The 23,923-nt window shown below is 47.6% G+C and overlaps 1 protein-coding gene across 1 annotated transcript in view; it reads right to left on the bottom strand.

The window, feature by feature from the left end:
• Plxna4 (plexin A4) overlaps nt 1-23,923 on the bottom strand; it is a 455,563-nt gene that overhangs the window by 33,234 nt on the left and 398,406 nt on the right. The window contains exons 16-25 of the mRNA XM_060380221.1: nt 22,752-22,916; nt 20,231-20,324; nt 19,597-19,836; nt 18,963-19,109; nt 18,133-18,367; nt 14,025-14,167; nt 7,574-7,842; nt 4,918-4,984; nt 4,001-4,147; nt 821-980 (exon numbers count right to left, since the gene is read on the bottom strand). Coding sequence (XP_060236204.1) covers nt 821-980; nt 4,001-4,147; nt 4,918-4,984; nt 7,574-7,842; nt 14,025-14,167; nt 18,133-18,367; nt 18,963-19,109; nt 19,597-19,836; nt 20,231-20,324; nt 22,752-22,916 — 1,667 coding nt within the window. The remainder of the gene's footprint in view (nt 1-820; nt 981-4,000; nt 4,148-4,917; nt 4,985-7,573; nt 7,843-14,024; nt 14,168-18,132; nt 18,368-18,962; nt 19,110-19,596; nt 19,837-20,230; nt 20,325-22,751; nt 22,917-23,923) is intronic.

Below are 23,923 nucleotides of genomic sequence, written 5' to 3'. Positions count from 1 at the left end.
TGCACTTTTACTATGAAGTAGTTGCTTTTATTATCTCTACCTCATAGGCGAAGAAAGGAAGGCACAGATAGTTAAAGTGATTTGGACAAGGTCATCTAGCAAGTACCCAGAGATACCAGGTCTCATATCTAGGGGCCACAAACAGTGCTGGGATTGCCCTTTTACTTCTTGGTATCTTCAGAGCCTTCTCCAGAGGACATTCCCATATGACATTCTGCAGAGCACTCAGGCAAAGTACAGCTGGCTCTGGTGGCATGCCCTTGTTTATGCAGGCCATGCTATTTCTTCATGGAACACTCAAGTGCAGTGTCACCCTGCTCCACAGCAGGCCGTCACATCTCATTTTCATCTATTCTCTTTCTCCATCCTCCATGGATGACCCAGATCCCTTGAGCTATGAGTATTCAGCAAAAATTATAGATATGGCACAGAGGGGAGGGAGAGCCTGGAGGGAACAAAGCCAGTGTTGAGACCTTGGCCACAGGGACTTGGAAGAGTACCTTTACCTTCATATCCCCACATTCAGATATGGCACATACAATCCCAGCCCTCAGACCTTCCTAGCACTGCAGAGGCAGTCCTGCCAGGAGAGTTCACCAACAGAGTACCTAGTGACCTGTGGTCCAGTTTTTTTTGTAGGATGCTCATGTACTTGCTCCCACCAATTCCAAGCAAATTATAAAGGCAAAGTCAGCGTGCCTCCCTCCAGCAACTGCTCCTCCTCTGTTCCTGAAGCTCAGATCTACATACTGCTGACCCAAGAAAGCAAGGGGTGGCCAAGACCAGCCTCAGGGGTAGCCCTGGGAAGTAGCCCTCTTACCCAGGTCCATGTCTGCAGCTTTGGGCCGGTGTGAGCATGGAACATTCTTGAAGATGGCATCTAGGATCTTCTCCTTGACCTGAGTGATGGTGTCACAGTTGAGGATCTTCACTGGGATCTCTGGGCTATTAGCATTATCTGGACTGACACAGCTCAGAACCTGAAGGTGGCAGGGAGAGGTCACATGGATGAGAACAGTATCCCAGGATCCTTCATGAATGATTCCTCCTCTCCATGATGGGCTATGGAGGGGTCAGAGCAACTCCATCCTGTCCAGAGAGGTAGGATGATATCATGTCTTCATCATCACTGCAAGAGTATAAACTATATACTTAACTCCCTGTTAGGGAACAATATTTTATCTATGAAGGAAGTGATGGCAGGAAGGGAGAGTCTATAACAGAACAGGCACAGAAGCATGTTCAGTCCCTAATGTGTACATCAGTGTGCAAGGGGATACCACGTTAGCACACCTAGCCCCTCACCAACTCCAAACCCCACCTCTGTGTGCCACTCTTTTTATTGTCCCTTTAATATACAACCACCTATCCCCTGCCCCCATCTCTCTCTGATAAATACCCTCACACACATGCTCAGTGCTAATGAGAAACTGTACTCCTGTTTTAAAAGATTTAATAGCTTTGGTTTGGGAAGCATTTCAGGCTGATTGAGGCTGCTGGATCTATTAGAAACTTAATGCATTCTTTAAGTATAAAAAGGCGCCTTTTAAAAACTGCAGTTTCAGGCCCCCCAGTGGCCTCCCTGGCTGTGAACCTGAAGTCCTGGTCAAGGGATAAGGTCACTATTGGTGCAGGGCCTCTACTTCTCATTTCAGAAAGAGGCAGGAAAATTAAAAGTGCTTCACCAGCTGTTTGCTTCCTTTAAGAAATTCAAAGATTTCTCTGGCCATCCTCATGTTGTGTTCTTTCTATATTGCTGAGGCTTTGGGGGCTTCCTGAGTGTGCCCAGTGGAACAGAAAGGGAGCTATGTGGCATGGAAATACCTAGGGGTATGTAAGAGCCAGACACAGCCTGGGAGACTTGAGGCCAGATGCCCTGCTGTTCTGAGCTCACAACTACCCCTCTGTCCATACAGCCTGAGTGCTCTGTGTCGCCTTCCTCAGAACTTAACTCCCCGCCACCACCACCACACACACATACACCAATGCCCCTACCAGTAACCATTTCCCAATAGCCTCATCTGGTTTGCAGAACCAGACACCAGCCCTCCTCCTGCTCCATGTGGTGGTAATCAGAACCCTGGCCCTGGACGCCTGCCTCTCATTAGCAGCTAGACTGCTATGAGCACAAATGGGGAACATGCTTATTCCATTAAGAAGAAGGGGGAGCCTGAGTTTTTTAAAAAATCATACTCTCACTTTCAAAATGCCCTGAACTGAAAATAAGAGAGACTGGGCCTCTAAGCTAAATGTCTATACGGGCCTTTTCCCAGCCACTCCCTCTCTCCTTCTAAGTACTTTCCACATCTCTCCCTCCTGCTCTGGCTACCACGCTGTCCTTTTGCCAGGCCATTGATGGGCAGTTCAGCCTCCTCTAAGCAGCGATATGGACTTGTCTGAGCTCTTTTCCCAGAAGAACCATGGTGAGCAGAGGCGTGATCTGTTAAGGGTGATTTGTCCTGGCATCCTTCAAGGCAGGCACTGATCTCCCAGAGACAAAGCAGTAACCCACGAAGGACAGAGACCCAGGCTCAGCAACATGTCATCTACCCCTGGCTCCCAACTGCTTCAAAATCATCCACCTGGTGCTTTCTCTGCAGGTTCCCAGAAAGGCTCTAGCCATCTGGGAGACTCCCAGGGGAAACGTAGCATTCTATCAGGTTCCTGGGAAGGAGTGCAATCTTCCAGTAGTATCCTGGGGGGCGGGGCATCTAGACAGCTAGTGGGCTCCCAGGGAAGGAGATGTAAACTCTGGCAGATAGCCAGGTCTGTATCTTACACTCCAGCAAGCTCCCGGCTATCTAGCACTGAAGCTGGCAACCCAACAGGCATCCAGTCCTCTAGTAAGCTCCCTGGCAGATAACCAGGTGAGTGAGCGTCTAGGTTTCCAGCAAGCTCCATGGTAATGTGGATCCTAGAACCCTCCAGGGGTGTGCTAACTCATTTCCAGCAGGACAAGGTCACTATCAGCAAACTCAGAATGCCCAGAATTCCTCCAGTCACTGCACATCCCCACACTTCCTAACTTTGTATTTGAGCTGCTCAGCTCAGCTGGTCTGTCTGTCCTGGTGCAGTACCATCTTCCTGCATCATTATGGGATGGAGTGTCCCCTTCACATGCAGGAGCACCCTTCCCCACAGTTCTGCCATTGCCAAGCAAAATAATCTCCCATTTCTCTCCCATTCTTTCCTGCTGGTGGTCAGCCCAGACCCACTGATTTTCACATTCTCTGTGAGGCTGTCACCTGACACCAGCCAGTCAGAATCTTTTGAATCTTTTGGCTGTGGAATAAAGGCTGCTGCAGTTTGGGGACAGAGTATGATAGTGATCACAACTCCTTTTGTTGCTAAGGAATGGAGAGGGTGGAACAGGAGACATTTAAAAGTATTTCTCTCTCACTAAGAGATCCATTCAAACCTTTTTTATTTATTTATTTTTTGGAAGGGTGTTTCCTCTTTGCCATTTTAATTTCAGTCTGTGACTTTCTTCTATGAGCTGGAAACTGAGATGGAGAAGGCCCACAGGCCATGCATTTGGGTCCTTGGGTAGTCAAGATGTTGGGACCCTGGGGCATTAAAAAGGTGGGAATGGGAGAACCAGAATGGATTTCCAGCTAGTAGAAATAGCTTTGTTCTGAGGTGATCACCTCCCTACGTTGTCATAGGTTCTGAACATGTCTGTATGAGCATCTGTCCCTACCAGCATGACTTCCACCCTCATCCCTGCCAGGCCCTGACTACTCAATTCAGTACCTGTCCTGAACCACACCCATTCTCCAGGTAAAGAGTCATGGAGCTATAGCTGAGCCACTGGGGTGGCTTGGTGCATGGGCTACCGGAAGCAGAGGCGAACACATAGGAGAATACCTGCCAGGCCCTCCAGCAGATAAAGTCAGAAATGCAGTTTGTTCATTATTCTCACCATTCCTCCTCTAGGCCAGAGCTGACCAGGTGTCAAAGCTGATCTACCAGAGCAAAGGGGAACAGTGGGGATACTCACCAGGGTCTTGTATTCGATCTGCTGCCGAATGAGCTTGTCCTCACTCAGGGAGTAGCGGGCCTCTCCCGTGATGGCATCGATGGGGCCCTTCTCCATCTGCTGCTTGATGGCACAGAACAAGGAAAAGAGGGGCTCCCCAGCACACTCCTGCAGGAGACAAAATCCCATTGTTAGAGCCTTCGGGAGCAAAGGTATGCAGGGCTTATCCCACTGCTCCAGCTTCCCTGCTCCTGTCTGCTTCTTGGCTCCCTTTTCCCACTTCCTCTTCTGTACTCTTCAAATTTGCATGGACCTAGGTGATCCTGCTCCTTCTTGCCACCTGTCCAGAGCCTGCCCTTCCTTTCTCCCTTTCAACCCCCACTTCCTTCTCCCACCCCACCACAGTTGGCTTTCTCTGTGAACCAGGTAAGAAGCAGAAGTTGGTCCTTTGAAACTCATGGATGGAAGCCCAGCAGCTCAGCTCTTTTAGTGCCCAGGCTCATCCTCAGTTTATCTGCATGCCTTATGTGCCTGCCCTAGGACCTGTCATCAGCTTCCTTACTTCTGGTCCTGGAAGAAAGAAGAGGATCTTGGAGGGGAGAAGAAACTGGAAACTAACAGGTCACTTGCGTTCAGCTGACAATGGGAATTTAGCTTTTGGACCACATGGAACCCTCTCAGCCATTCATCTGCCTCCTCACTTGGGAGGAACTAGCCATTGGGGGTGTTGTTTCTGAACTTAGGACCAGACATGGGGCTCTCTTCAATTCAGTTCCCTGATAACGAACTGTATTTCTTGTGTGTTGGCTGCATCAGGCTCTGCAAGAATGTATGCAGTAATTGTAGAGTTAAGTGGGGCAGGCTGAGGAGGTAAAGGCTTCCACCCAGGAGGGGAAGAACCATGACAGGGCTCAAAAGTAGTCCTCATCCCATCCTACCTTGAGGAATTTGTAGAGGAGGAAAGTAAACCAATTAGTCAACATCTTCTCCGCCACCGACTCCGTCCTGGCATCAATCATCAAGGAAATAGGAAGAAGAAGACAAAAAAGAGGCTGGTCAGTGGCCATGGGATGGGTAGAGTGAGGAAGAACCTGCCACCATCTTACTGATTACTGTGTCTGGTGACCTAATGCACAGGAGAGTCTCGTGGCCTGCCAGGTTCTAGGGGAGCTGAGAACAGAGGTCTTTCTGGAAATCTGCAGCTTGGCATCTGGGCATGCATATGCTGTAAGCAGGGGTTTCCCTGTGTTGTCTTATCCCACTTCCCAGTGATAGCAATGGTCCTCACCCAAGATGTGCGGTTGCTACTGGCCTCTTTGGCTACTGAACACTTGACATGTGGCCAGTGTGCCTGAAGTTTGTCCCTTTATTTAATGAATTTAGACTGAGTCATTACATGTGGCTGAAGCTTTCCTGTTAGATAGTACAGCCTTAGAGAAACTTGGGAATGCACTGGCTGATACACTCTTATTGAGAAGTGAAGAAAGAAAGAAAGAAAGAAAGAAAGAAAGAAAGGAAGGAAGGAAGGAAGGAAGGAAGGAAGGAAGGAAGGAAGGCAGGGAGGGAGGGAGGAAGGAAAGGAAGGAAAGAAAGACAGAAAGGCAAAACAGAAAGCAGGGGGACACTAATTGGGTGGGGCATGGGAAGGAAGGTGTTATAGAAAGTTGACAACAACAGACCAGGTCTTCCACATGGAGCCTGTTACCTTACCCCAGACTCACAGCATTGGCAGCCACATGGCATAGGAGGACAAGAGTATAATTTTTTCACAGATGTGTTAACAATGTCCTGTCTCAAAGGCCACTGCACACATCTAAGGAAAGCTTCTGCAATGGCAAGGATAGTTATTTGAGTCCAACCTGTGTCTTTCCTGTCATGACTCTAGCCTACCTCTTGTTTTCTTTTGTGGAAGATGCTGTGGTGGCATTGACACTGCCTTGAGCTATTCATGCTTCAGGGGTTGACACTTGTGCTGAGAATATGGTCAGCTCTGGAGAAAAATTAGTCCATCCAGACAGGTTTGGTGAATTTGAATACACAGTTGTTGGAAAATACTGATAACTGCATGCTCCAGGTGTCTAGACAGCTGCTGGTATTCAGTAAGGCCAGGGAAGAGAAAGAATGAAGAATAGTGGAGGCTGGGGGCCAGCCAGTGTCAAGAAGAAAAGAAGGAAGTGGGGGAGGGACAACGCAGGAGCATCCAGAGAGCACAAGTAGAAAATAAGGAGAGAAGACAGAGACCCAGAGAGAGACCATGAGACCATGCCAGGAAATTGTTGGTGGGAGTGCTAGCAGGCAGCAGCAACCCTAGAATTATGCCAGTGGGTGGCTACACGGTGAAAGTAAAACAAAAATCAAAATTATCTACCTTGTTGTTTGCAGATCTGTGGGATTCTCTTCTGCACAGCAGCCTTTTGCAGCTGTGCAGACAAGTGCCCCTTCCCACCAGAAAAAAGCCCAAAGCAAACTACTTGGAAAGCTAAGTCGATCTATCTGCCAAGCAAGGTGAACATTACTAGAGTCTGACCTGGAGACGACAGGGCAGAGATCAGGCAGAATGGAGTGGTCTGCGCAGATTGCTGGATGTGGTGGTTCCCATCTGCAGATGTACTATGGCTGGGCATGGGATCAACAGCCAAGAAGAGAAATAGAATGGGAGTGCCTGTATTTTCTAGCCAAGCCAAAGCCACAAAGTAGGCAGGCCTGATGCTTGTCTAACCTTGTAGGTTTTGGAAACATGGGGTAGGAAGCATGCTTTATTGTGCAAATGAATTTTTCCATGGTTTCATGTGTTTGAACACTGGGTCCCCAGCTAACAGTGACACAGTTTGGGAGGTCATGGAACCTTTCAGAGGTGGGGCCTAGCTGTGGCCACTGGCCACAAAGCTGCCAATACCTTGCTCACTGTGGTGGACTGTGTCTCCTCAAACTGTGAGCCAAAATGAACCATTCCTACTTTAATTTGTTTGTATCAGGTGTTTGGTCACAGTGATGAGGAAACCTAACTGCATCTAAATTTGTCCAGCAGTGAATCCTGAGCCTATGACAGGAGTCAGGAGCTGTTTGCTGGCTGTACTGAGTCAGTTGTTCTAAAAGACTTTCACTTCCTGTTTCTCAAATTGTAAAATATGTTCAAATTAGTTAGCTATCTGTTAAAATGTAGATTCCTATTAGATTTGGGAAAGGCACAAGTGGCTTCATTTCTATAGTCTTGTATGTTGCTCTTGTTGCTGGCCTATGAGCAGCCTAAGGACCTTTTCTACTTCTTGTCTTGGCCTAGATGAGACCAGGTCATAGTGTAACTGATCTCTCCCAAAGAATTACAAGAGAAAATGGTACAATTCAGAAAGCAGAAAGGCAGGGGTATAATGAAAAGCAGATATGAAAAGCCCAGGGGTGAGCTGGGCTGTGGCACCTAGGTGATGGTTAGGACTGGCCACCCACCTTAGGAAACATAGTGCCCTCACCCTTAGCAAACATAGCTGATCCCTCGGCAGCCTTCAGGTGTCATGAAGGGCTCCATGAGCCATACATTAGGACTGGCCTGGGGTAGGGTTACTCTGACCCCAGCTGGCTACCATAGGCCTCGCTCACCTCCTGAGCAGCAGCTTGGGGTGGTTCTTGCTCTCCAGGTTCTTATCAATGAGGTCAGCTAGTAGCTGCTTCAGCACATCAGTGGCATACTCTAGCTTGCTCTGAAGTACTGTCATTATGAGTGAGGCCACATTACCTCTGTCACGCATGGAAAAACTGCGCTGAGACTCAAGAGTGCGGATAAAAGATAGTAGAAAGACCTTGTTGTTGATGAGCTGGGCAAAGAGCTTCAGTCCTTTCTCCACACGCTCTTGCCGGTAGCCTGGGACCTGTGGGGAGAGTCAGAATCCTAGCATGAGCTTTTGGGTACCCTGTGGACTGTCCCACATGATAGGCTGCCACCCCCTCTGTTCCAGGCTAACATTACCAAGTCCTTCTCAGTGGTCAGGCATGGGGCTTCATACCTGTTTAACTTCTATCACAGCCCACAAAGTAGGTAAGTACCTACAGTTTTGAGACACAGCCACTAAGACCAGGAGAATTAGTCACAGTTCACAAAAGTAGCTATAGGATTTGAACCCACCCATGCTAGCTAGACTCTAGAGGCTGAGCCTTTCTCTGATGTTAATACAGAGCTGATGAAAGGCTTATACCCTTCTCTACCTCCTAACTCTCTGGAGCTTTGAGAGGCCAGAACTGCTGTAGTTTGGGCTCTGCCTGAAAGATTACCAGGCCTGGGCTTCCAGCTAACCTAACACCCACCCTTACCCCCTCCAACTCCAAAGGTCTGGTGGTCAAACAATCAAGACAAATGGATTTTCCCCTGGACTCTGTAAGCTTGTGAAAGTTCGTTTATCTCTCAGGGACTGCAACAGGCCTTTAAGCAGCATCCTGATGTTCTTTACTCAGAGGAGGAGGGTGTAGGTAAATTCACCTTTCTCCTCAAAGGGTAGATTTTTGGGAAAATTCCTAGGAGGGTTCAATCAGCTTGCAAGATATGCATCAGCCACTTAGCTGAGCATGGTGGACAGTCCCTGGGGTTTCCAGAAAAGGGTACAGTAGCCCTGTTCAGAGGAGCCTCAGGCTGCTGTCTCCCATATGCCCACTAGCAATGGAATGGACAGATGTTCCATAGCCCTGAGAAGGAATGGCGTACTATTACCACTAGCCATAGCCAGGAGGCAAATGTTGTAAATATACTGAATGAAAAAGACAGACGCTAAACACTGAGTGGGACAGGAAGATAACTCAGTGGTAAGCGAAAGGTGGTTTTCTTGGGCAATTGGGAGAGGGACACAGGATCCTAGAGAGCTGGTTCTGCTCTGTCTCTTGATCTGAACAGTGGCTTGATGGGTGGGATAGGTTGGCTCTCTTGGGGATCTGTCAGTCACTAGGCTGAGCAGTGACGTGTGTGGATCACTCTTCATGTTTGCTCCCAAGAAAGCTACTCTTGGGAAACACACCAGACTTGGTACTTATAGGGAGCCTTCTTGGAACACAGAGCAGTGCTTGTCCCCTTGAGTGTGGTCCTGGGGGTATGCCAAGGCAGGAGGGACAGCTAATAGAGGTGACAAGGAGGCAACTTAAAGGCTATGTCCCAGCCCCCCAGCTCTTTAAACAGGACTGCCACGTATGTCACAGTAGAGAAGGTGGTTTCAGAGTTGGTCAAGCTTGCAGTGAATTCTATTACCATCACTCACAAGTTGTCAGTTTCTTTACCCAGGAAAGTACAGTTGTTTGAAGAGCTAATATGCATATGGATCTTACTCTACGCCAAGTCCTGTTTGTACTGCTGTAGCTATACTGGCTTATTTAATTCACATAGCACTCTAGGGTGCCGACTCTTTTAGGATGTCTGGGACCACACGAAGACACGAGATTCTTCAGGATGCCAAGACAGAAACCTCCAAGCTAGGCCATGAACCCAGAAGTCAGTACTATGTCCTACCCTAACCAGAAGCTATCACATGGGCTCATACAATGCATGAGAGGCTTTTTTCACTGACTATCATGCACGGCTGAGTCACAAAGGGCAGCTTTTTATCCTGCTGTCCTCCCAAGGTTTCAACTGGCAGGAACTGATGGAAGCAGACAAGATGGCCCTGTTGGCCCCAAGTCACAGAAAATGGCAGAAATAGTTATTCCCTACATGACTCAGAAGCACCTGTGTTCTGGATTCAGGCTGAGGCATGGGCAGTAGGCTGGTGTCAGCTGGAAGCCAGTTTCAAATTCCAAGCTCCTCTGCAGAGGGCACACTGGGCCTCTGTCTACTGTGCACGGCAGAGATCTTCTGGGAACTTTTCTGGTCACAGGGCATTCTGGTGGGGCTGGAATCTGAAAGGGAGCCTGTCTGTACCCAAAGCAAGTCCTTTGTCATTCCTCTGGCTGCAGTACTTGTACTAGGAAGGACAGTTCTCAGACAACGAAGGGAGAATGACAGAGCCAAGAGGATGCAATAGGTGCCAGGCAGGACAACCTGGCAGCTGGTCTTGGCTGCTATCATAGCCCCACACCCTGAGTCTCTTCATCATCCCAAGAGGATCCAGTCTTGGCTCCCTGGGTCCCCAGTTCATGGCGGGCTGATGCAACAATGGCAAAGGATACATAGTAGCCTCATTCTGCCATAGCTCAGGCGTTCCTCCACCACTGCCTGCTTCCTCCTGCCTTCCTCTCTGACCCTGTGCCTGCCCCTCACATGCATGGTCATGCTTTACTTCTGCTCCTCTCCTCTCTCCTCACGATTCCTCTGCTACTCAAACTAACCATAACTGATGATACAGTTTACTGGGCGCTGTGTGCAGTTCACATTATGTGCATGCTTTCTACACATCCTTCTAATGATCTTGGGAAGGACAGTTGCGACCTTCTCAGTTTCTCAAAGAACTTATCACACTTGTCCCCAGGCCAGCCTATTGCTAATGGGAAGTACTGGTTTTTCAAACCCAAATTCCCTAGCTATCACCATGGCTTCCTCACTTTTGGACTCAAGAACTGTCTGAAGCCAACTCAGGCTCCTCCCTGCAGCCGTCCCAGGCAGAGAGCCTCTGAGGTGACCAGGCTGTCTGTTAAGGGGGGGGGGGTGGCCAACAGCATGTTGCAGTGCAGCATAGAGAGAGGACACTGTTCCAGATAACTGTAGCTTCATGAAGAGCCACCACAAAGCTACTGCGTGGGATACTCTTGCACCTTAAAAATATTCATATGTCTGTAGTCAGAAAGCACCTGGGGCCCAGGGCAAGACAGTTCTGGCCAGCTTCCTGCAGGAAAGGTACCATGGTCAGCAACCTGGGCTCTGGAATCAGAGAGCCCAGTAACTGGGTGTGGAAGTGAACTCTAACCCCTCCAGAGTCTACTACGCTATCTATAAAATGAAATTATGAGGGTCTGCATCATAATTCCTTATGAACATTAAATAAGATAATGTTCATGAGGTAGTTGGCATATGCTGTGTGCACAGAGTCAGCAGTGGTTTGATTACCTGTCTCTGTATGCCCCTGGACTGCTAGCTTTTCTCTCTGTTCACCAGGAGTTCCCAGATCATCTAACACACATCACTCTCTGTCCTGCTGCTGGAAGTAAACACTTTCTCTCCTTTTCTTAGAGAGTGAAAGTAAAGAGTATCCAGAACCACCACTTTCATAGTCTGCCTCCCCAGTCAAAGTCACTCTGGAACCAAATATGTTTTACTGTCCAGATGGTTCTCCACTTTAGCTGAATTCTCTGCATATAAAGCTGAGTAATAAAATTTAATTGTAACCCAATAGGTTAGAATTTAGGAGCCAGTGATGGGTCAAAACCAGGAGTATGTGACTGACAGGCTTTTGTGTGTGTGTGTGTGTGTGTGTGTGTGTGTGTGTGTGTGTGTTTTGAAAGTACTGGTATGTGACTAGGGCCAGGAAAGTCTCTTCTTCAAATGCCTCCACTTGCCTCATGTGGCCTAGCAATGTACCAACACAAGAGGATACTCATCCTTCATCCTCTCCACTATGGTCATGTGTCCCATGAAGCTCAAAAGTTGGAAAACACTGCTTTTACCAATGATGTGTCTCCACACCAAGAAGAACTTTCCATAGAAAGAATAGGCTGGAAACCAACAAGATAATAGTCCACATAAGACCACATAAGGTCCATAGTCCTAGGCTTACACAGGGATGGTAAAGTTGTTTCTGGGCTCAACATTGACATGGGCTTAGCAAACCCCATTTAAAAGCTGTATCTTCATAATAGACTTGAGATTTTGAACTAGGGAAATGAGGAAAATAACTCTATACACTTATCCTGGTTAGATTTTTAGATTATTCAGTCTAATGACCACAGACAGGACATCACTCCCCTTGCTAGTACTACTGTTTCCTCTCTAATATAGACAGACAGACGTTCTTTTATTTAGATGCATCCTACACTGAAAGCATAGGCCAGGGTCCCCACCTGGTAGGAAGTCAGACCACAACAGTGAAGCACGCAATCTATACATGAGCAATCCACGCAGGCACAAAGACAGTGACCTAAGTGGTTACCACCCTGACTTCTCTGAACCAGGAACTCACATGCTCTTATATGCCCTGAGAAGTCTGGTATCTGGGTGCAAATTAAAGTGAGGCTGAGAAAAGATGAAGACAGGGAAAAGAGTGGAAAAGGGGAGGAACAAAGATGGAGAATTCAAACAAGGCCATGGATGGAGTGAGTGTCCTGAGATACCTAGTATCTTTTATGCATAAATATATAGCACATGTATAACTACACACACACACATACACACACATACAAATATTGATAAAACCTATAGGTTCATGGCCAGAGAGAATGTGGGAACATTGCCTATAGTCTATGAAAGTGCTTTGTAGTGTTTATCAGCCAGAGGGGCAAGGAAAGCTTCTCCAAGACAGAACTACCCATTCTCTCATTACAAAATTACACATATGAACACACACATGCATACACACACACACGTGCACTTATACACAGATATGTCTGCATTGTTGAACAAGCAAGTATGGAGCAATATGAGAGCTACAGGCGTGGGTGTTAATGAGCAGTGTGTGCTGCCATGGGGCACAGTCTGGAGCATCCAAAGAGACCCCATGTAGACACTTCCTCCAACATCAGTAGCTACAACATGGAGCAAAGGGTCTGTTTTTATTGTGTGGGCAATGTTCACCTCACGTTGCATCTCATTTTCCACTGTTTTATCTGTACTTTCCGTGTCCTCCTGATGGGTAAGCAGGACTGAAGGACAGCTAGAGTTCTGGTGCACAGGCTTGCAGCCAAAAGGAAACATGAAGTCTGACAGCCTTGGCTCTACTTCTGGCTCTATCCCCAGAAGCTGTGTGTCCTAGCCACTCACTGGGCTTCTCTGCCCCTTTACTTCCCTCACCTGTAAAGTGGCCTCCCCTACTTAGAGGGATCCAGGGAAAGTAGATGGCTAAATGCATAAAAAGGACTTAAAAGCTTAGGAGGCATTTTAACGGTTGTCAACTTCTAATGATCAACTCCCAGGATTCTTATTTTGCCCTGTTTCCCTCATTTATCATTTCTCACTTTTCTGGTATTTATCTTAATAAGTCAATCCAAAGCCCTTTCAGAACAGAGTGTAATTTGAATATATGCATAAAGATATATTGTTCTAGACAGTAAGTTGATTAATGTTTTCAGAAGATGGGATCCCTGATAGCGGTACCACAGTGGGGTTTTTATCATTCTCACTTCCACCTCCCTTCCTCATGTATCACTTATCTTTCCCCAGGAAGCATCAAGTGCTAAAGTCCCTCATAGAGTTATTGAATACCAATTAATTATAAAATTCTTTATATGTGGTTTACTAAACCTAAGTCCATGAACTGCCCACGTTTATTGGGAATATTTTTTCGGTTGTGTATACATTGGGTTGTTTTAAATGAGAATGGCTCCCATAGGAGGCCAGATCCCAGCTGGTGGCACTGTTTGGAAAGGATTAAGATACACAGCTTTATTGAAAGAGATGTGACAGCATGGGTGGGCGTAAAGGCTTCAAAAGCCCATGCCATTTCCAGGTAGATCTGTTTTGTAGTTGTTGCTTCAAGATGTGAATTCTTAACTAATGCTCCTGTGCCATGCTTGCCGGCCTGCTGCCATGCTCCTTACCTCAATGGCTATGGAGTCACCTTCTGAAACTGTAAGCCCTAACAAACTCTTCCCTCTTCAGGTTGCCTTGGTCATGGTGTCTTATCACTCAATAAGAAACCTTACCAAGACATACATGTATAGTTTTTCTTGGAAGAGGGTCCTTTCTACCCATTCAATTGTGTAAGGGCTCTAGGAGTCCCTGAGACCCTGAAGTGTGCTCTGAGGTTCCCTGGTTTGTCCCTATAAGCACAAGAGAGACTAGTTGGTATTTACAAGCTGGGAAACTGCAGGCAAGATGTGCTGTCTCCACGGCCTCAGCTTTCTCACTTCTGAATCAGCATGCTGGGTTTGTTGACAAGTGGCATACTGCCCTGTCATAATACCAGCATGGGGTGGCACTGATTCTTACCTCAAGGTCCCGTAGCACAGGGTGGTCTTCAATCCCGGGGAACAGCACCCTCATGGTGTAGGTCCTGTAGTCCAGGAAGGGAATCCCAGCTCCATCTAGGTCACTGGTCAGCTCATGGATATCTGTCTGAAGCTCTGCAAAAGCTAGCACAAAGAGGAGCCTATGAGGAGCCTAGGATGACAGGTCAGCAAGTAAAGTGCTTGCTTTGTGAGCAGGAAGACCTGAACTCGATCCCTATGAGTCTTGTTAAAAACAAAACAAAACAAACAAACAAAACAGCTGGGCATGGTGGCTCACGCTTGGAATCCTAGCATTCAGGCCACGGAGACAGGAGAATCCAGGCTTACCAGCTAGATAGGCTACTCTGTTTGAAAAGCTCCAGGCCAGTGACAAACCCTGATTTTTCTTTTGTTTTTTGTTTTTTTTTTAAACAAAAACAAACAAACAGACAAACAAAAAACAAGGTGGGCACAGCTTGAAGAACAATAGCTGAAAATCCTGTCAAACTCTGATGGGACCAGCCTAAGAGTTACCCCTCTGAGAATGTTCAGAGCCTTTACCCAGGCCCCCAGAGGTTTCATCTGTGGACCTGTGGATGCATGAATGATGGAACTAGATGACATTAACATAGGAGAAAGCTGGTCTGAGGCCTCATGTTTTCAAACAGCAGAGGGCTGGGCAGGCTGCCCTCTGACCTGTGATGTCATCAGGATCGGAAGAGACAAGGCTCTGTTTTGTAGAATGTGTTGGGAAGCAAAATATAGAAGAATAGAACAGAGGGAACAGGACAGGGAAATGAGCCTATGCCTGGTGCTGTATTTTGAACTGGCTTTGCTTAGCAAAGTCAAGAAAAAATTCTTCCAATAAGAAAGGAGTTTGAGCATCCAATTCTGGATCATGTCATTCTCAGACACCAAACAAGGCTTGGGCAGAGGGACTGCCCTTCTAACCTATTTCTTCTGCACGTATATGAAGAGGAAACCTTTGTTCTTCCTGCCTCAATGTGTTGTTATCTGGTGGTGAATTATAATTGCGTGTAGGTACTGATGTTAGTGAGGGCAGTTCAGGCCTCCGGGTGGATAGAGTCATAAGACCCCAGCTGGCCCCTAGGAAAAACTGGCATGAGATACAGACTAGAGCCAAAGCTGTTATACTCCATCCTTGGCACAAAGCCCCCTGAGGCCACCTCAGAGGTGCAGCTGTCAATCCTGCTAAGCTGTGGCATTTTCCTTGGTGCATGCCCACACAGATGTCTGGATGCATACATGCATGCACATACATGCAGAAGTACTAGCACACACTGACAAAGAACAAGTCAGAGCTGCTGCCTAACAAATATTTATTTTCATTGATATGAACCTAAGATTAGGAAACAAAGAACAGTTGGTGGGTTCAGAAGGGATTCACAGGCCCAAAGTACCTCTAAAGGTATCAAAGAGCAAGCCCAGTAGACTATGATGAGATGTAAACATGATACAAGCATCCTGAATTGCACATAGAGCCCTGCCTTGTCCTTCCTTGTGACTATGGTAGAAACAGTATAAGATTTCCAAGGGTTTTGATGTCAGGAGAGAACCTAGGATTCCTGGAAAGGACAGGGGACTAAGTTGGACAATGGCAGACCTGCAGCTACTTCTGGTTTTTCCTTCCCAGTGACCCTGGCTTCCTGTTTTATTACGTGGATGCTGGGGTACTTGTTATTCAGTGACACCTGGGACAGACGCCCTAATGATTCTAAACACACTCTCATGCATGTGAGCAAGTGTGTGTACGTAAGGAGAGCCGGGAGGCCTCTTTGGCATGCACTGTCAGCAAAGCCTAACAAACATGTATTGATGGTTGATCTTAATTGCTAGCTTGAGTGGGTTGAGAAGTGCCTAAGAGATTAGTGAAGCATATCTCTGGGTATGTCTGTGAGGGTCTTTTCACAAACAATTAAGTAGTAGCTATAAATGGATTGAATCATCCTTTGACGGATATATAATATGATGTTTCTGTTGGAAGAGAGTTGATGTATGCAGGGTGGGGCCTGGCTAGAGGTAGATCACTGGGGTCGGGGGCTGTCCTTGAAACTATACCTTGCCCTGGCCTCTTTCTGTTTCTGCTATTCCTTGCTTTCTAACAGCTGTAAGTTGAACACTCTACCATGCTCCTCCATGATGAACAAACCTTCTGAAACCATGGGAAAAGAAACCTGGTTGGTTCTGTTGGGTTATTCAATCACAGTAATACATACTGACCAACACACCTGTGTATGTCCAGAGTAAAGAACACATATCTCTGTCTGTGTGAGTAAGTAGATTGGTATATATGAGCAGGAGTGGGGTGTGCCCATGTGTGCCTGTTGTAACTTGTATAAGAATGTGCAAGCATGTTGGTGAGGGTGAAGAGTGGAAATTTGTGTTTGCACACGTGCGTGCAATATATCTAAAGGTCAGGTCTGGGTTGATGTCTTCTAAATGTGGGTGGCTGACAGTGAACTCTCCAAACAAACCCTTGCCCTGGCCCAAGCTGCCTCATAAATATGCAGCAGCTGTCTTGGCATCCTGGAAAGTACCTCCTCTGCCAATCCTGCAAGATGTCCTTTGCAGCAAGATGCCTCCTTCCACCCCTGCAGCATAACTGTCCCCAGCCAAAAGCCATGGTCCCCTGTGGGACTCCATAGGGGTTCAGCCTGCTGAGCCTTCCTTCCCAGGGGGCTTCTAAGGAGCCTGGCACAAACCTCTCCCTTCCACTGCCTTCTCCTGATTGGGCTATTTCACTGGCCAGGAGAAAAAGAAGGGAGTCAGGTTTGATGTGTCTGCAGTTTCCTTTAAGTCGCCATCACCTCCAACATTCAAAGCGTCTCGCCTGCCACACATGAAAGAGATTCTAATCACTACACCTAATTAGAGGGAAGAGTACATTGCAGAGAAAAAAATTTAAGCAGTGTAAATATAATAAAAGGCAGTAATTAACAGTCCCACAAGGCAGATGCCTGGGTGACAGCTGAAGGATGCAGAGATGGGATGGAGCCTGGTCCTCATCAAAAAGGTGGTGCTCTACCTGGGGGAATCTACTCCTGAGCCAAGGTTCAGGGCTAGATTAACACTGGGTACATATTACCCACAGAGAAATAGCCTAGCTCGTTCCTTCTGGGGTGGCTTATAGAAACATGTCCCGGGGTTATATGAGTCTGCTTGCAAAGCTGCCTTCTTGGGTTTGACATTGCTGATCTTCCTTCATGGTAACTTGTATACATTTTTCAAGTACAAGTTGTGAAATGCACGTCCTTTGAAATCACAGATCAGCCCTACAGAATCCCCTGCCTACTGATGAAAGAGAAGTGAGGATTGCTTGCATGCATCATGTTGAGACACCCTCAAGTCTTCCCTGGAGGAGACTGTGAACTCCTCTCATCCCCAAGCCAGAGTTCTGAATCTGGACACTGTTCTTGGTGTGTATATGATCCTAGTAACATATCTGGAAGAAGTAAGAAGAGAAACACAAGGTGGGTTGCTAGGCAGGGTTTTGGGCTAGGACCCTGGCTAAGCTCAGAGACTAGCAAAAGGGTTCTACAGGTAGAATGCCCATCCTGTGGGGACACCCATTGCAGCCCAGCTTGCTAGCCTGTGAATAGAAGGCACACACACACACACAGACACACACACATACACACACACACACACACACACACACATATATATAAATACATCCCCATATTCATACACTCAACTTCCATCACTGCCTGCTGTGGCCTAACCTGATGGCCTGTAAATGAAAGACATAAACACACACACATACATACACATACATACCTACCATCTAGTGCAGGTCCGCCTGTTGGCTAATGCACTTACATACACAAATGTAAATATACACACAAATGACCTTAAGCACTGCTAAATGCTGCCCAGTCTGGTTGGTGTTATAAAGAGGCACATGTGTGTATATGCACCCATGCATGCATGCATACATACATACATACACTGACTTACATGTGCTCACATGCATGTATAACCTCTAATACCACCCACTGCTGCCTAGCCTGCATGCTTGCGTATGATAGGCACAGACGTGTGCACACACAGACTCGAGCACCAGGCACCAGCATCTGCATACTCAGTACCTTCCTTGCACTCCAGGGCCACACGGGACTCAAGGTTGTCCATCTGCATCTGTAGCCGTTTTAGCGTGAGGTCACTTTCTCGGGACTTGCGTTTGTAGGCGATGAGTACTGCCACAATGAAGATAATGAGGAGGCCACCAGCCACTGCAATGCTGACGATGGCAGGGAGGCTGAGTGGGCTGTCTGGGGCAATGTACACCATCCCAGGGGAATACTCCATGCCCCCCACCCGTGCCTGTGGACACAGAGAAGAGAGGGTTGGTAGAAGAACAAACCGAGGAAGAGTTCAAGGTCAGAAAGAGAGCATGAGGAGCCCTCCCTTGTCAGAAAAATAAAAGAGAAAGTGTAGACTACAGAGATCACTCCTCAACTAGAACTTGTGCCCATTCTCTCACTTAGGAGGACACTGGTGTCATAAGGAAACAGCTCACAACTGCAGTGTAAGCACAGTGATGCAGCACCAGCTGACTTCCCCGAGAATCATCCTGCCACCTATGTTGGGAGCTAAGACACATAAATGGTATCATGGACCACTCTAAGCCAGTGAAGGTCCTTTTCTAAAAGGCTCTTTTGGTCCTAACAGACAGTTTATCATTCTATTTAATGTTTTGCCCTTCTTTCGCCAACCAGGACAGAGGGGGTGACAATGCAGAAGAAGCTGGACAGTGGGGCAAGAAGATGGAAACTGGTCTGGAGTGAGCTGGGAGAAAAGCTCCCAGTGGGCAGAAAGTGCTCTTAGGAGGTTCCAGGCAGCCTACCTGTAGCTGAGCTCCTCTCTCCCAGCACCCCCCATGGCTGTTCCACATACAGTGGGGTCCCAGTAGTCTCACCATCACTTTGTGCCTGCCGATGAGGTTAGGTGACTCGCAGAGCAGCTGTACATCTGACACTGTCACAGTGCATGGTTTCTCCCCAACAAGCACAGTGTAGTTCAGCTTCACATTGCCTCCAGCCACAGGTGGGATCAGGTTCTTGCCCTGAACAACAGGAAAGCCATCAACCTCAACCTTGAGTCAGGACCACAAATGTTGGGGCTGCCATGGCCTCCTACCCAATATCCCATCTTATGGATGAACTAGGAAAGAGGCCACCATCAGCAAGAAGTCCAAAGAATTGGTACATGTGTTAGATGTGGTGTGTTACCACTTTGGTCCCTAGTACTGTAAGAGATAATGCGACCTTTAAGATGTGGAGCTTCATGGAAGATCATGACTTCCTTTCTGGTTCCCTGGTCACATGTACTCCTCCTAGGAGGTCCTCATGAGAACCAGGACTGTTTTAAGGTCTTTTATTTTCTAGAACAATGAGGCAAGTTAACTTTTCTTCTTTATAAGTATCCAGCATCAAGTATTTTGTGACAATAACAGAAAACAAATTAGTACATGATATATACTAACATCCTCTCATCTACCTCATAAGAAATCAATAACTGATAATTAAAATGAAGAAGCTTATCAGGAATACCTTTAGGATAATGGGAGTACCAGGCTTGAGTTCCAGGATTCCTGAGGGACTGAAAGCTTCAAACACAGGGTTAGGGTAGTAGGTGAAGTTGGTCTTGTTAAGAATTAGCAGAGACTGGACATTGTCTAGGATGAAACCAAATTCTTCAGGTCTTTCGGTGAGATCTGACTGGTGGTCAGGATCCAGGGCAAGAGCTGGGGCCTGGCAGGTCATCTCAGTAGCATTCAGGACCTCACAGATCTGCAGGAGTCAGAGGAAGGGGCGATCAGAACTCTCTCTACACCAGGACTCCTGGTGTGCTGTCCATGTGGCATGGGGTTGATACGGAAGAATTATGCAGGAGGGAACCGGGATCACATACTTGGCTACTCACAGATTCCACCTGCAGCTGTCTCTTAGCTCTGGCCTCGCCCAGTGTGAATGTAGTAATGACTAGGTAAACTAAGTAGGAATTATAGGGTAAGAATGGGACCCCTTGAACTGTACACATAATTGGTCTTTCAGGCCTATAGCCTGTGAAAAGCTGTAAATATGGTCTGGTCAAGTCAATTCCCCTACCCCACCATTCCAGGACTTAAAGGTATCTCATGCCATGAGTCATTGTATGTAAGCGAGGACCTGCCAATGGACTCACATTGATGTGCTCTTTCCCTCCATGCTTGGCACGGATCTGGGGGTTCTGTATGAGGTCCAGGTGAGTTCCCCAGACAGCGATAGGTGTGTTCCCACTGCCCAAAAAGAAAGAAAGGAGTGTGTGAACCACAGGCATAGGAGATGTAATGGCCATGACAACACTGGTCATCAGGATGAGCCACAACAGTCAGGATGAGGAAAGCACATTTGTGTTCTGGGAGACAAGGATGGCAAGTTGACTGTAATAACAAGGAAAGGATCTCAGAAGCCCAGAGAGAGGACAGTGGTGACCAGATGTCCACATTGCCCCTTGCTGAGTTGTTTGTAACATGTACATCTCATGGGAACCCAGGGACAGCATGGCCCCATAGCTCTCTGAGGCTCCCAGACTTGAGCCAGCTACTTCAGCCCTGGAGTCTCCTCCCCTAGCCCTCACCACCCTTGGTCTTGTTCTAACGGTCCCTCAGAAGGACCTCCAGTGTCCAAGCACAATCTAGTTTCCATGGCAACCATGCCACAGATTGTCTCCTTAGTGCCTTCTGTCTAGCCGAGGCCTGTGAAAGCCATGGACAAGGTCCAGATACCTCTTCTAAGTATGGTTGTGACATTTCTCAGACTGGAGTCTCCTGAGCATAGGACACAGATGAAAAGGGCTCAGGTGATTTAACTCTGTGTGGCCTTTCAACGGATGCTATGCCTTGTACCCAAGATTCTGAGAAGCTGGTGGGGAGGGTACTTAGCCCTGTGCTTGGCTATGTCCTCCTTGGACTAGAGTGAGCAATGATCTGTTTGCTAGTCACCACAGTGTCACTGACAAACACCCTGCTGTCTAAAGCAGGGCTTTGTAGGTAAACATCTCCTAAGCTTAGTAGCTAGGATTCTGTCACCTGTACTCACATGTATCTACTTTCCCATCTTTAAACTTCCGATTTCTTCTCTTTCTCAGTGACTCTGTCTTGCATCCACTCATATGCTTACATGCACTCATCTGACTCATAGACTTCCAAGTGTGCGTGCAGGATTCTTTCCAAAGGTACATTTCTGGTATCTAGCCTCCTAGACTCATCCTTTCCAATTAGTAATTCTGCATTCAGGTGTAAATAACCCTGTCATTGTCCCCAATCAACCCAGGTACTCATAGGAAGCTCAAATCCACACTGTGCACAGCCACCTTCTATTTAGATTTCTTTAACTTAAGCAAAAATGCTGGCAGTCCAGAATGTGTGTCCAAACATCCTCATGGCATGAGTGTGACTTGGGAGACTGCTGAGTTCCAGGAAGATGACACCTTTATTTCTGTGACAATGTGAAGGGAAACCGAATTTTAAAAGGCCATGAATATCCCCAGAGTATCACTGCCCAGCTTCTTGGGTGAGACACAAAGGGCTGTGTGACCTTCCTGAATCACCAAGCTCTGAGGCCAAGGCCTGGCATGGTTCTGACAGACTGTTGCCCCTTTAGGCATTAGTTAAGGACAGCCAACGGCCTTTCTCATCCCAGCAGTCAGGCTGGTTCTCTCTGGTCTTCCAGCAGAGGGTGGCCAACTATTTCTGTGAAGGGCCAGGCAGCAAATATTGCAGGCTCCATGAGCCATATGGTCCCTGTCACAATTACTCAACTCTGTGCAGTCATGAGAAAACAAATGTAGACAATACAACCAGTGAGAAGAACTGTGTGCCAATAAAATTTTATTTATAACAATTTAAGCGACCAGCCAGATATGGTCCTTGGGTTCCTGGTTTAAGTTTAAACTTCTAGACGAGGCTTGCCCCTGCCTCAGCCAGTGTAGAGCACTTCTTCATTCAGTCTCCACTAACTTCTCCAGTCCTGGGCCCTCTCTTGGGTAGAACTGATTGTGGGGAGCACAGAGCAGAGGCAGGTGGGGAGTAAGATGCTGCTAGTCATCTGTTGGGTAAGCAGCATGGACTGAGTCTGTTCCTTCCCACCCTAAGTCTTCACCGTGTTCTCCATGCACCCCAGAACAGCAGCTCCCTAAGAGGCTCTCAGAAAGGACAGCCTCTGTGGAGTCTGCTCATCCTGATATGGCCTCCAGGCTTGGAAAAAAGGCCACAGTCAGGTGTCTGCAGCTCTATTTCTGATGCTACACTCCTACACCCTCGAGATCCTGTCATCTCTCAGTCCCCAGCAAAGTCCCCCTAAAGAAAGAAAGATCCATGGCTTGCCCCAGGTGAACTACTGAAGTGAGGGATTTCTTGTCTGGGTTCTTCCTATGGCGACATCACATGCCCTCTTCCATCTTCTGTGTCATTTTGCTTAGTAAATTTGTGTTGGGTACCATGGAAGCCAGGAGAAATAAGGACCAGGCTCTGCCTGGCTGAGTCTGTTATATGAGAGAAACAAAGGCAAGCAGGCAACAGGGCCAGGGAAGACAGGGCTGGAGAGACACCTATCTCCCAAGTCACTGGGGTTATCGAATCAGGTCACCAAGCCATTTTGAGAGCTGAGAAAGATACACTGAGGCCTAGAGGCAGGGAGAAGGTTGGGGGGAATGGTCCTCCTACCTGACAATGCTCCACTCTGGCTCAATACGCACGATGGTGGGGTCCTCCACATACTGAAAGACCAGGTCCTGGCGGATCCTGGCCCTGTCCACCTGCACAGTCACCTTCATGTCCAACACCTCATCTGAGGATGTAGTGTTACAGATAATGTAGGATGGAGAGCGCCTGAAAGGGAGGATAGAGTACAGGCTCCTAGGTACCAAGGCTAGCAGTGGTCCTGGGCCAACCCTTCTCTTGGTGCACCAGGGGTGGGTACTGCCACAGATAGCTCACAAACCAGGGACAAGGACCTTTTGAAAGGATCCTCTGAGCCTGCCGTTCAAAGAGGCCTGCTCTTTGGGCTGCCCTTATCTGTAGCCCTGCCCCAGTTTTTACAAGGATCTAGCTAAATAAGTCCGTTGAGGCTCCTTCCTCCAATTCTTGTTACTGGCCCACAATGAGAATCCTGTGAAGTGAGTTTGGCAGGAAATGGTCCCTTGCTACCTCCTTCTTGTGAATGTGAGTCCTGAGTCCTGGCATACAGCTCCTTAATCTGTAGCACTGGGATCAAGACTGCCTCTGCCCTCTTATGAGTCTCAGCCCTTCTGTGGCTGCTTTGACTACATACATTCATCCTTCCCATTCTCAAAAGAATCCAACCAATGGCTTCTTGGAAAGCAGTAATTCAAGGCCCAAGATGGTCTGATTTTGAATCTGCCATGGTTCTTGTAGGAACACCTTTCTCTGGGGACTTTGGCTCAGTTTGGTTACGTCTCTCACAGCATTCCTTAGATGGGCTTCTGTGGCCCCTACTCCAGGCTTCTGCTTAGGCAAAATGTATTCCTTGGTCTGAATAGCCCAGCTGGGCAGAAAGCCTCTTGCCTTTGTTGGTTCAGCCTTAGCTCTCTGGGATCACCTGTTCAGAGCAGATGGGGTAGTCCTATGTAGCAGGACTGGCTCTGGTCCTGAAGGGGCATCAGCTGCCAGTCCCAAGCTGGATGCTCAGTGGTTCCCTCACTCTCTGAAAAGGGTACATACTGAACTGTGGATGGACAGCAGCAGGACACCGCCTCCACCTCCCAGGGAAGGCAGGAATCCCATCTATTGTCCTCCACCAAAGGAAGGAAGAGTGCCAGCTTACAGAGAGGCCCACAAAAGTCAGCTTGAGGAAGGGGCAGTTCCTATTCACCCTG

This window comes from Meriones unguiculatus, chromosome 3 (assembly GCF_030254825.1).
Source record: "Meriones unguiculatus strain TT.TT164.6M chromosome 3, Bangor_MerUng_6.1, whole genome shotgun sequence".
Taxonomy (NCBI): Eukaryota; Metazoa; Chordata; class Mammalia; order Rodentia; family Muridae; genus Meriones; species Meriones unguiculatus.
Note: the sequence above shows the minus strand (reverse complement) of the source record. Positions and strands in the feature narration are given on the sequence as shown.